The sequence below is a fragment of the Acomys russatus genome, chromosome 9 (assembly GCF_903995435.1).
Source record: "Acomys russatus chromosome 9, mAcoRus1.1, whole genome shotgun sequence".
Taxonomy (NCBI): Eukaryota; Metazoa; Chordata; class Mammalia; order Rodentia; family Muridae; genus Acomys; species Acomys russatus.
Window position 1 is genome coordinate 39,129,556 of NC_067145.1, and position 13,224 is coordinate 39,142,779.

Here is a 13,224-nt window from a genome sequence, read left to right on the forward strand (position 1 = left end):
CACCACTGCCTGATAAATCTTAATGTTAAGTTACTTCTGTGCCTCAGTTTCCTCCTTTGTAAAATAGCAATGATGATCCCCTGAAACTTAGGTGGCTGTGTGGGAGCACTTGGTGAAGCTGGCAGGCAGCCACCTGCTGCTTGACCCCCATGCCTTAGGGAAGGTGCACAGGGGAGATGCCTGTGCAGCAAAGGCTGCTTGAAAGCCCAGGTCCTCACATGGCCTCTGGGACGGTGGCTAGTGCTGTCTGCCTGTGGTCCTTGTGCGAGTTCTCCCAACACTCACTTCAGCAAGGAATACATTTTATTTTGCTAAATTATGTCTTAAAAATAATGACTTTAGAGTGGAAACATTGTTCTGATTGGCTAATCAGTGCAGCCGAATTCCCTGAGCATCTTGCAGGGAGCCATTTTCTGGGCTGTGCCCAGCTCTGACCATTTGTGGGGAGCACCTGAACCCCTGTGCTCAGCACAGCACTGCTGCTCAGTGCTTTCTCCAGTTGCATTAGAGCTCTGGTCTAACCTACTGGGTGCAGGCTGGAGCTGCTTAGAAAGATTTGAAATGTAATGATGTTGGAGTCCTCCATAGACCAATCAAATCCACACATCTGGAGGTGAACCCTGGACACTGGCAATTTTGGATTTGGGGGTGTTTTTTAAATTTAATTTTATTATTTTATGTGTATGTATGAGGGCCTGAGTGAATTATGGGCACCATGTACAGTTGCCTACAAAGGCCAGGAAAGGGCATCAAATCCTCTAGACCTGGAGTTACAGGCAGCTGTGAGCCATCGCATAGATGCTGGAAACTAAAGCTGGGTCCTCTACAAGAGCAACAAGTTTCCTTGACCACTGAGACATCTCTTCAGCCCCTATTGGTAGGGTTTTTTTTTTTAAAGGCTTCCAAGGAAACTCACATGCAGTGAAAATGTCTCACTCCCCCACCTAGAAGTATTTTCCGAATTATCCGAAAATAAGAATCTCCTGGGGAGGGTGAGGAGCTGGCTCATGGCTCAACAGTTAAGCATGTGCCGTGCAAGCTCAAGAAATAGAATTCAGATCCCTAGCACTCAAGTAAATGTCACAGCTGAGACCGGTGATACCTGGAGCTAGCTTGCTAACAAGACCAGCCTTGTCTGCAAGCCCTGGTTTGCTTGGGAGACCCTGCCTCAGTGAATAAGGGGAAAGCAATGGGGCACTGATTCCCAACATCATATTTGGTCCCCCACATGCATGCACATACACATGTACCTCCACAAATTCACACACACGCACACACACACACACACACACACACACACACACACACACACTGAAGAAAAGGACAAAATCCCCTGATGTGTTAGTTGAACATATAGAGCCAGATCCACTGAGTCTGAACTCTCCCAAGAGGAGCCTTGGTAGTGTGCGTACAGGCTTGAGCCATTTAAAGGTGGACCATCATATTTAGAGACATATCATTTGATTTTGGCTTTGTGCAAATCCGTTAGCTAGTAGAGGACATTGCCTCTTGATGACACCATGAAGTCAGCTGATACAAAATATGAGGCTGCCCCCAACATACTACAGTCAACCAGGACTACACTTTAATAATAAAATAATAAAAAGCAACATTCGTTCATTATCACATATCATGTCTGTATAATGGTCCCTGCTGTGCTTTATGTGACCCAGGCAGTAAGCACACTGATATCAACATCACCACAAACACACAAGTTGTGCTACAGTGTGCCGGTTGCTCAGTTGGTTTGGGCCATGCCCGGCCTGTGCTGCAAGGTGATCTAGGACCACTGGCTCAGGGAGAACAACACTCCTTCAGAGTGCTCCCTTAATCCAGGTGTTTTGAAGCTGTGATGTTTGTATCCTCTCTGGTACAGCAGCATCCCTGGTGTTCCTGCTTGCTGCCACTTGACCCTTGGTGGCAGTCCACAGACCGTCTTCCAACCATGACTGGTGGGAATTGTTTTCCTTATAGTTGCCAAAGTCCTGCAATCGGGGACTGTCTTAGTCACTGTTCTATTGCTGTGAAGAAACACCATGACTCTTATGGAGGAAAGCACTTAGTTGGGGTCTGCTTACACTTTCAGAGGTTTAGTCCATTATCATTATGGCAGGGAGCATGCTGACAGGCTGGCACTGCAGCAGCAGCTGAGCACTACATCCTGGCCTGGTCCACAGGCAGAGAGAGAGACTCTGGGCTAGTCATGAGCTTTTGAAACCTCAAAGCCCATACTGGTTCTTCCTCCAACAAGGCCACACCTCCTAATCCTTTTAATCCTTTCAAATCATGCCACTCCTTGGTGACTCAGCATTCAATCATATGAGCCCGTGGGGCTATTCCTACTCAAAACACCACAGGGACCTTTTTAGTTTTCAAATGTGGTAACCCAGGTTTGACCTTGAGCACTGATCATTGAAGCAGACAAGGGTGTGCTCGCTTAATATAACATCTGCCTCTCTCTTTTGCAGGTTTTTAAATCAACCCTCCTCAGCATGGTCCTCTCAGGCCCAGACCGGTAGCGAACACGCCTACTGGAGCAGAGGAAGGCAGGAGGGCAGTGGCTTGCTGGGTCCCAGGGACCGGGAAGACCTGAAGGTCAGAGGAATGGCTCAGGCACACAGTGTACCCATCCGTGTGAGAGAGAGCCCCTGGGAAGTTGCAGGAAGGACAGAGCATGTGATAAAGAAGGCTTTTTGGGAAGAAGGCCTGCGGATGGCAGCTCCGGTTAAGTGGCAGAACGTGAGCATGGAAAGCTGGAAGCAGCCGAGGAAGTTAGGGAGACAGGTGTCTGATGGTGGTGGAGAGAAAAGGTTCCAGGCTCTGTACCAGTTTGTTGATGGGGAGCACGTGCTGACATCTCAGAACAAAAAGAAATCCCAGTCACTGCCTCGCGTCCTCTCTCCTGAAAGCCTGAGTTTCACAGAAATTCCTGTTCCGATACATGATGGGCACTTAACAGGTGTCCCAAAAGTGCCACCGTACCCTCCCAGCTGCCCACCGACTTTGGAACCCACAAGGAACCTTGAGAAGGCTAGTTCCTCAGGCCCTTTTCCCCGGCCAAAGTTTGGGAAACCCCTTAAGACTGCATGTTACAGCTCTCACCCACAGCCTAGGGGAGAAGACGGCTTTCCGGGCCACCAGCACAGGGACCCACGTGGCTCCCACCCAACAAGAAGTAAGGATCCCAGACATGAGCTGGGTACACTGGATACTGGCTTGGAGCCCCCAGTGTATGTGCCTCCTCCTTCATACAGGTCACCCCCCCAGCAAATTCCAAACCCCTACCTTGAAGATCCCATGCCCAGGCATGTGAGCAGCAGCCAGAGTCAACATCAGCAGCTGCCTGAGAAAGCTGAGGCTAGCTGTCTGCTTCCTCCTGGCTCCCTTGCAGCTAGGAATCCCTATGACGCAATGCCTGGCTCTCCCCCTCCAGGTCCTCCACCACACCCGTATCCTGTGCCTGCCCATGGAGGTTCCATTCAGTACATTCCGTTTGATGATCCTCGGATCCGGCATATCAAACTAGCTCAGCCCCCAGAGTTCTATGAAGAGGCAAAGCTTGATGACAGAACCTGTAACCCCGGTCTCGTCGCTGCCCAGGAAACAGCTCTTGGGAAAAGGCAGTACACTGATGGCCTTTCTGCACCCCCAACGCCAGTCAACGAGCGGGGTTCAGCCTTTGTCCTTTCCAGTCCCCGGTGGCTGCGGGGCCAGCTCCCCAAAGACACTGAACACGGAGCCTTCCCTGGCTACACAGAGCCTCATGTCATGAGAGGATTAGCAACTGATGTGAGAGAGGGCAAGGCAGAGAGCCACACCCCTTCCCCAGAGCTGCAGGGTGAGGGTGCCTGCAAAACCTACACTAAGCTCAGACAGTTTGAAACAGGGACTCAGAGCAAGAACAGGTCAAAGAAGAGGAACAATGCAACCATATTTTGTTTGGTTTCTGTCCCAGTTAAATCTGAGTCGCTTCTGCCAGATACAGACAGGAACAACAATGACTTGAAGCTGGGGGCTGATAAGGCGGGCGGGCTGTGTCGGGGCCCAGCCCTGGAGGAGCAAAGCCTGCTGAGTATGTCTTCCACCGACCTAGAGCTGCAAGCCCTCATGGGAAGCATGGCTTGGAGAAGAACGTCCCCAAGGCAAGGTCTGGGGGAGCTAGAAGATGACCAAACTGATGACCTCAGAATTCTCCACCTCACCAAACACAGGGAGCTCCAAGCATCTGGCTCATGGCCAGGCCACCAGTACAGAGATCAGCAGACCCAAACCAGTTTCCCTGAAGACTCCACAAGCTCCCAGCTCCTCCCAGCCACAAAGCCAGGAGAGCCCAGCAATGCAGCACTGACCCCAACATGCCCAGAACCCACTGCCTCTGAAGGACACCTACATACTGCCTTAGCACCCAGTGACCCAAACCAGAAGGCCGGTGTGCCACACCTGCGAGGGCAAATGTCCCTCAGCCCATCTCAAAACAGTGCTTTCTCAAGGACTTCCTCGGCCACAAACCAGGCAGCTATGCCCAAAGGGGCCTCTGGCCATCCCCCTAGTGCTAGCCCTGTACCCAAGCCAGAGGTGGTGAAAGGGGAGCCCACAGCAGGCCAGTGCAACAGCACACAACTCTTCGGTCAGTTTCTCTTGAAACCAGTTAGCCGGCGGCCCTGGGATCTGATAAGTCAATTAGAAAGCTTTAACAAGGAGCTTCAGGAGGAGGAAGAAAGCCATGGTGATAGCAGTAGGGATAGTAATGCAGAGAGCGAGGCAGAAGAGCCACAGGACTGTGCTGACTCCAGAGCCAAGACCTGGAGGCTCCAGGAAGCCAGGCAGGAGGCAGAGCAGCGGCCTGCAGCGCTGGTGCTAGAGGAGACAGGGTCCCAGGATGGAAGACCCAGTGAGTCGGAGGACTGGAGTGAGGAAGCAGAACCTGGTCACCCATGTGCCCATCCTCAGTCCCTGCGCCAGTCGCGGGAGGAAGACAGCAGAGGTGTTCCCTTCCAGTGGGCAGGTGGACGTCTGAGTGCAGAGCAGCAAAGCCAGGAGGTTCTGAATGGGATGTGTGAGCTAGATATTAGCATAAGTCCTCTGAGCAGGACTCCCAGTGACAGGAAAGCAGCCACTTTGTTCTATCTGGCAGAACCAAGAGGAAGTCAAGAACTCACCAGTGTCAGTGATGCATTAGAGTCCGTGCAGCTGGGCAGAGAGACCCCTCCAAAGGTGGATAGTGGTGAGGTCCTATTGCCCCTTGCTGACAAATATCGAGGCCTCTCAACCCCAGACTTGCGGTCTTTGGGCCTCACACGGGGACAAGAGCAGAGTGCCTATAAATCAGAGCCCCTGGGTTTAGAAAGTGCCATGGAAGTGCCACTTCCATGTGAGACTCTCCAGGCAAGGGCAGAGAGGATCCTGGGCATTGAGGTGGCCGTGGAGTCCCTTCTGCCAGGTGCCAGGAGAGGAGGGCAGAGCCCACTCCCTGAGCCTGATACAAGTGCCTGCAGCCCAGACTCACCCAGGGAGGATGCGTTACCCAGCTCAGCACCATCAGGGGTCCCCGCAGTGACCACTGATGCCTTTTATGGCAGGAGAAAGTGCGGCTGGACTGAGAGTCCCCTCTTTGTAGGAGAAAGGGCCCCCCAGGCTTCTACATGCTCAGCTGTGGATAGATTCTCTGCAAGCCAGACCACCAGTGCCGAGTCTGAGCAGAAGGACGAGGAGTCAAAACCACCCTTCAAGTCCACTCTGTTCCATCTCATGGAGAAGACCACAAGTGTGCTGGGCTCTGAAAAGAGGCTCAGAGGCCCTTCCAAAGTGATTGAGAGCTTACAGGAAAAACTGGCATCACCCCCAAAGAAGGCAGACTCGGTTCGCTTGATAAGAATGAGGGAGGTAAACTCCTTGTCTCGGATGAGGACTCTTAGCTCCAAGAGCGCAGACTCTGTGGACGAGCCCGACCAACTAAAGGCCACCATGAGTCGGGCCTGGCTGTCAGGAGACCTTATGTCCCTGAGTGGTGAGGACCAGGCCTGGCAAGCAGGGCATCTGTCCTCCATCTCTCAAGAAGAAAATGGGCACCCTGAAGTGTCAAGGGAGAAGATGGCAGAGCAGGACTTGTGCTGTGCAGGTGAGGAGCGGGTTGGGGGCCGGGTGTTTGGAGTCATGTGGTCATCTGCAGCTCAGCACTGGCATCATTTTCATAAAACCAGCCTTGGTGCAGACATGGGGGCACACACTTGCAGTCCTAGCACTTAGGATGCTGATGCAGAAAGAACTTGAAGGCCAGTCAGGGCTACATAGCAAGACATCATACTTTAAAAAAAAAAAAAGGTGGCTAGCAGGTCAGGACACTTGCTGCGCAAGCTTGGTGACTGAGCCCCATCTCTGAGACCCAGCTAAAGGTCACAGGAGAGAACCCAGTCTACAGAGTTGTAGGCCTTCACACCTGCACACAAGATTAATGGATACATTAAAAAAATAAAAACTCATTTTCAAAAGGTTACCCAGAAGCCTTCTCAATTAAGAATCAAGGTCTTGTGCATTTTGAATGATTGTATCATTGTTGGTGTTGGCTAAGAAAACGGCTATATCCTTACAAACAACTCAGGCCTGAACGTGCCACAGAGGTGGGATGTTGCAACAGAGCTCTGCAGCCTCACTGTGGCAGCTCAGTGGCAGCTGTGGCAGCGGGGCAGCTCAGTGGCAGCCAGGGCAGTGGGGCAGCTCAGTGGCAGCCAGGGCAGCCAGGGTAGAGGGGTAGCTCAGTGGCAACCGGGGCAGTGGGGCAGTGGGCCAGCTCAGTGGCTCATACTGGAGTCAGAACATTTCTACTCTTGTTCTCTCCCAAAATTGTGGACATTCATCCAAATAACCCCTAGATTGCTCTTTGATAACTTTTTTTTTTTTTTTTAAGACACGTTCTCTCTATGTGGTCCAGGCTGGGCTCACACTCCTGGAGATCCACCTTTCTCTGCCTCTGAGTACTGCGATTAATGGCCTGTGCCACCACACACACCCAGGCTTCTTTTCTTTTAAGAATTTTTTTTTGAAAATAGATTTATGAGTGTGGGTGTTTTTTCCTCAGCATGTATGTTTTGTGTCCTACATGTGTGCTGTACCTACAGAGGCCAGAAGAGGTCATCAGAGCCCCTGAAACTAAAGTGGCAGAGAGTTGTATTGATATAATGCACAAACCCAGGCTTTGAAGTCTGAATACAGAAAAATCTAGAATATCTTACTAATTTTACATTTAAACGTTACAAATTGAAGTGCTAATATTCTGGACATGTTTAGTAGAATATAGCTTGGACATATTTGGCAAAATAAAGATAAAGTATATTATTAAAGATAATTTCACTTGTTTCTTATTAATTCACTTTAATGTAGTTTCCAGAAAGTCCAAAGTAACATTACATGGCTCACACTATTTTTGTTGGACCTAGACTGTCAGTAGCTAAAGCACTTACTGTTCTAGAGCAGTGGTTCTCAACCCTGCTACTGCTGAGACCCTTGAATACAGTCCCTCATGCTGTGGTGACCCCCAACCATAAAGTCATTTCATTGCTACTTCATAACTACAATTTTGTTGATGGTATGAATCACAATGTAAATGTCTGATATACAGGATATCTGATATGCAATCCCTGTGGGGTCACGACCCACGGGTTGAGAATCGCTGTTCTAGAGCATTCTATGCATGGCTTCATGTATTGGGTCCTTAGCTCCATTCACCTTTGGGTCTTGGGATGCAGGGACGTGGTGTGGTGTGGTCTCCAGCACCCCACGGACTGAGGGGAGCACTTCAGCCCCCAGTGCCCGTGTGGTCTGTGGCCCAGCTTCTCCCTGTTCTCGCACTCATTTGGAGTGAGGCGCTTGACATTCTCCTCAGCAGCCTCTGCTGTGTCCTCAGCACATGAGGACCAGCATCCCTGAGCCCCAGATGTGGCACTGAGGTGCGCCTGTCTTCCTGTGTGATCACGTGGGTATTGCTAAGGGCAGTCTCAAGAGGTGTTAAGCCATAGGAACGCCACTTCCTTTAGCCAGGTGGCCCTGGGGCAGTCTGCCATGTGCACAGGCTCAGGCAGCTCCCCTAAGTGTCAGTGGTGTCCCACTAGTGTGTTGCCCCAGCACAGTGGCTCAGCGTGCTCTTAGTTTTGACCATCACAATGCCTAGCGTCCAAGTGTGCACCAGTCAGGAGGAAAGTTTGTAGTGAAATCTTAGGCTGCGGGGGATGCGATGAAGGCTTCATAGGGCATCGTTGTCCACGTGCATTCAGAGCATTGTTTTCCTATAAAATTATACCATCCTGAAAAAAAAAAATTATACCATCCTGATTTTTAAAAAGCATCTCTAGCCTTGCTGTTACTTGTTTTCTGTCCTCACTGAAGTATTGACAATAAGTGGGTCAGATGATTGAGTGGCCACATATTGTGTGCTGAGTATTATAATCAAGCTAAGTAACATATCTATCAGCTACTAGTCTCTAGGCAGAATTCAAGTGTACAAGCGCATTGTGACCTACATCCACCCAGATGTGCTAGCCTCAAAAGACATGTTCATCTTACAGTGGCGCCTTTATACACTTCCAGTATCTCCTCTCTTCCCGAGTCCCCAGCCCCCAGAACCACCATCCTGCTCTGATACTGCAGGTATAACTTCACAAAAGCACTCCTATCTAAGTGATGTCATACGGTGTTGTGCCTCTTAGCTCAGCACAGCGTCGCAAGGTTCATCATCTGTGTCATTGTAAGCGGCAGGATTGCCTCCTTTTTGAAGCTGAACAACAGTCCACGGCATGTGACCTTTTCTTTTCTCGTTTGTCTGTTGGCAGACACGTGGGTTGTTCCACCTCTTGCCATAAACAGCACTGGATAGACAGCCCCGTGATCACAGGCATGCAGGCACCCTGATTCCCCTCCCCGGGGTGAGCTTCCTGGGTTTGAGAATAGTCCGATTTGTGTTTATGTTTTTGAAGGGTGTCTACATTTGAGTGGCTATCTTATACTCTTACAGATATGTCAAGTGTTTTCTCTTAAAGACTTAGGGGTGCTCTGATGTCAGGGGGTACAGGGAGCCTCAGCTTCCAGAGCTCCAGGGTCAGACTCTCTGGCTCAGCAGCACCTATTTCCCACACCCGTGGCAGCCTGGGATCATGGTCCCTTGTATGGTGTTCCATTTGGGACATTCAGGTCATCTGAGTTCAGTTCGAGCAACTAGTCCTGGTCCTTCCTGTTAGCTGGTAGCAGCTAGAGGCCGGAAACCTCTACTTACTGGCCATGCATTTGACATTGTAGGTTCCCCAAGCCTTGAAGGCAGCAATTTGTTCATAGAGATGCTTTCAATAGATTGAGGAGAGGGGTAGGAATGCAAAGTACTGAGTTCAAATCTCTACACTCCCAAAGCAAGTTGTATCAGCGTGCCTATAATCTCAGTGCTAAGGCAGCCAAGACTGTGGATTTCTGGAAATAATTGGCCAGCCAGATCAGACAAGTCAATAAGCTTCATGTTTAGAGACCGTACCTCAGAAGATGAGGTGGTCACACAGGGGGAAATAATTAAGAACAAAAGGAAAAAGAGACAGATTGAGAGAGAGAAAGAGAGAGAGAGAGAGAGAGAGAGAATGTGTGTATGTGTATATGTGTGTGTGAAACTCAGCAGTAGGCCCGGGCATTGCTGCTGGCTAAGGGTCAGTGAGTCTAGAATTATCCATATCATACTATGAACACCAGGAAGGCCATTGCTGCCTGTCTATATTTGGTAGTGACCGTGTATATTTCCTGAAAACAATCTTTCAGCCATAGTGTCTTACTCTCTGGTGAAATCCGTTTGCTGAAGTGTCTGAAATCAATTTTCTATCCATGTGAGCTTTGTTCTCTAATTTATTTACACCCTGAGGAATAAACATAAAACATGGTGGATGACCGTCTGCTTGATCTTCTTCCATTCTCATTTGCAGATTCATATGACCCCAGCCGAGTGGAGAGGGTGTGATGGACGCTGCTGAGCCCCCCCCCCGCCACCGCCTCGGCTAAAGGAGTGCTCTTGGCCTGACCAACCCGTCCTGGCCAGGCTGAAGCTGGGACCTGCTGGGTTTTCAGTGTCCTGATTCCTCCTTTTCTGTCCTCCCTACAGGACTGTTACAGAGTTAGGGCAGTGGTTTGCAGACACCACCTGTCTTTACAGCCTGGCTATGTAATCCCATGTTTAGAAAAGAGTTTTCCCATCAATTCCCCTTCCTGGTGGATTAGACCAAGATGATAAATAGCTTGATGTTAATCTGGCTTCATGTGAAAAATCAAATATGGAAGGAGCAATGGGTAATTTTGATTGCACAGTGATGTCATCTGTTCCTTGCCACATCTCCCCAGCCCATGCTCAAGTTTAGGAGTGTGGCCTAGGTGTGCAGACACTCAGAGTTTGAGGGACTATGAGTGAGTAGGCATGACCCATTTTTGTTACGCCGTCTTTGGCAGCTCGGGGTGACTTGTGAGTACCTGCTGTTAGACTCACAACAGCTTCCTCTTGTTCCTGAGGAGTCACACTCGCTGTAACGTACCCAAGAGGTGGCTCACTTGGCATTGAAGCACACACACTGCACTCTGCTTTGCACTGTCTTCCCTGGTTCTACTTTCTGTGTGAATGTTTAGATATTCTTTATATGAAAAATAATTGCTGGTTTAAAATAGACCATGTTAACAAAGTAACTATATTTCTTTTTATAAAATCACTATTTTTCTATGATGTATAAATGGTTCTTAGGTGGCAGATTTTTAAGGAAGTGCTATTTTATTTAAGAGTCTATCCCTGGGCGTGTGAGGGACCCAAGAGGGCCCACCTCGGCTTTAAAGCCTTCGTCCCCGCTCTGGCTTCAACTACGCTCCTTTCTACTCTGCCCTACAGCGTCAGTGAAGGCCGACCACCCGTCCCTTAGCTCTCATAGACAGGTTTCCACAGATGGCAGCTGTGAGGTCATGTTTGAAGACACCCCCTCAAAGTCGGCCGACAACATCATGGTCACCTTGCAGCTATGTCAACTAGAATTGCCAAAAACCCAGTTTGGTCTTTGTATTTCTGTAGGGGATCTACTCTAAGAAGAAACTTTTCTCCCACCTACCACCTTGCTCTTTTAAAGAAAGATATATATTTTGTCTAGAATGATTCTGATGGATTAATCTTGTATATGCTAAGAAGTGCTGAAACGGTGCCTAGGTGGCATTCTGTGTGTGCACTGGCCATGACGGAAGTATAGAGAGGCCTGTGGTTCCACTGGCGCATTCACCTGCATAGTCCACGCATCTCGTGGCATTTCACCCTTCTGCCTGAGGAAGGTATCTTTGTTAGCTAACATTTTCCAAAGGGTTCGCCCCTTCCTTCCCCTCTTCCCTCCCCCCCTTTCCTTTCCTTCTTTCTTTGTCACCCCTCTCTTTGACTATTAATTTTTGAGACATTTAGTTAATCTATTTCTAGACATGCTAAATCTCTCCAGTGTGAACCCCTGGCTGGTTCGCCCTCTGGCCCTCTGTCACAAACTGACTCTTGCCTTCCTGAGAACCTCACACGCGCTGACTGGACCACACAAAACAGAGTCCAAGTAGTCCAGACGCGCCTTCCCAGGTGCACACATCTGCAGTCCTGGTTTGCACTTGCTCCTCATGGTCATCCCCATCCAGAGCTTGACTCTCATGGAAAGGGTTATGGGCTGTAGGTCTGTCTCCCTGGGGCAGTGGACAAGCAGGTTGGTGGTCTGCAATGGTTGAATCATATGCTAGGGCCAAATGAAGGCTGAACTACCTACTGTCTCTGAGGGACTGTACTTCCCTCCTTTAAAAAAAGGTGAAAGAGGCCGTGTGCATGTGTATACACATGAAGACCCCAGCGCATGCCGGTGTACCCATGTGCACACTGGCGCCATACTGACTTCCTGTCAAATAACCTGATACCATCTAAAGACTTTTTCAGAGGAAGAGAAGGATCCTGAAAGAAAGCTGTTGTGCCTTATGTAACTCAGTCTGAAATGGGATGAACTTCCATTTTGTCTTGTTAGAAATTGCATCGCACTTTGCTGCAGGCAGTCACTCAAAATGGTGACAATTTATACTTTTTAATTTTTTTCTGGAATCAAGCCCATAAGCAAATCTTTTGGAAGGAAGTGGTAACATTAAACCTAGCAACTTGAAATTGTGACCTTTAGCTTTTCATATTCCTAGGTAATGGATATCTGACCAAAAATCACTTTGCTGAGGTCTTGAGGTCAGAACTCACCATCATTCTGTAGGTAAATTTCCTCTGGGCCCATGGCTGTTGGTGGAAAAAGCTTTCTGTAGTCTGTGTTTGTAATTGTTTTTCTCATTACACATGTTGGTATTCAATCATTTGGAGCTCATACAATTAAAAGTTCTAATTTTGACCACTTGAACTAAAAATTATAGGAGGAATTGTGTTGTGTTGTTTCTGGAATTTGCAGAAGTGAGGGGGAGATGTTTGGCTTCTGGAGACTTGCTTGAAGGACTGAAGATGAGGTGTCTGCTACCAGATTCATCTGTGTTTCTGTAAGCCCCAGGAACCTCTAAAGATGCAACCAGCCCTGGAATTATTTCCATAACTATAAACGTTATTTCCTTTATTAATAAAGACATAAATGCACATCCCTGGTTGGAGTGTGGCTCCCTTACTGGAACAGTGGATTTGGCTCCTCACTGACCTGAAACCCGTAGAAAGATTGATAGCCACAAAGGCACGTGTCACCCTAGTGGGGCTGCCCTCTGAATTTATTGCTCATTTAAACTGATTAGATAATACACCATTGCCAGCCTCATGGCTCCTTCAAAGTGACAAGGGCAGCAGAAGTCTTAGGAACAGTTGTTAGTGTTGGGGAGCACACCGGCTGTGGGATCCTCTCTGCTGGAGCACCTCAAGTCAGAGTGAGGGTGGGAGCAGGCTTGAAGCCGTTACAGCCGGCCATCCGTCTCTTTCTGCTTTGCCTTGGACTGCGTGTTCTGTACACCTGTGTGTGGGAGGAGAGCTGCGTCTCAGGACAGGATCGAAGAGACACATTTTAAACGGTCTTTGAAGAGCCTCAATGGTGGGAGGCCCTTGTCCCAGAACGTGGGGTAGTCCACTCTGTGACCCTCAGTTGGAAGAAGAGAGAAAAGAACAAATACCACCATAGAAAAGGTGGTCCCCGGGCTGTATGTTTTGTTAAAGAGAATAATGGTAGGCTTAAGACCATAAAT

At 49.0% G+C, this 13,224-nt stretch overlaps 1 protein-coding gene across 1 annotated transcript in view; it reads left to right on the forward strand.

Annotated features, from left to right (window-relative positions):
• Jcad (junctional cadherin 5 associated) overlaps nt 1–10,005 on the forward strand; it is a 70,016-nt gene extending 60,011 nt beyond the window's left edge. Inside the window, exons 3-4 of the mRNA XM_051151170.1 lie at nt 2,469–6,118; nt 9,948–10,005. Of these exons, the coding sequence (XP_051007127.1) occupies nt 2,469–6,118; nt 9,948–9,982 (3,685 nt within the window). The 3' untranslated portion in view covers nt 9,983–10,005. The remainder of the gene's footprint in view (nt 1–2,468; nt 6,119–9,947) is intronic.
• The last annotated feature ends 3,219 nt before the right edge of the window (nt 10,006–13,224 follow it).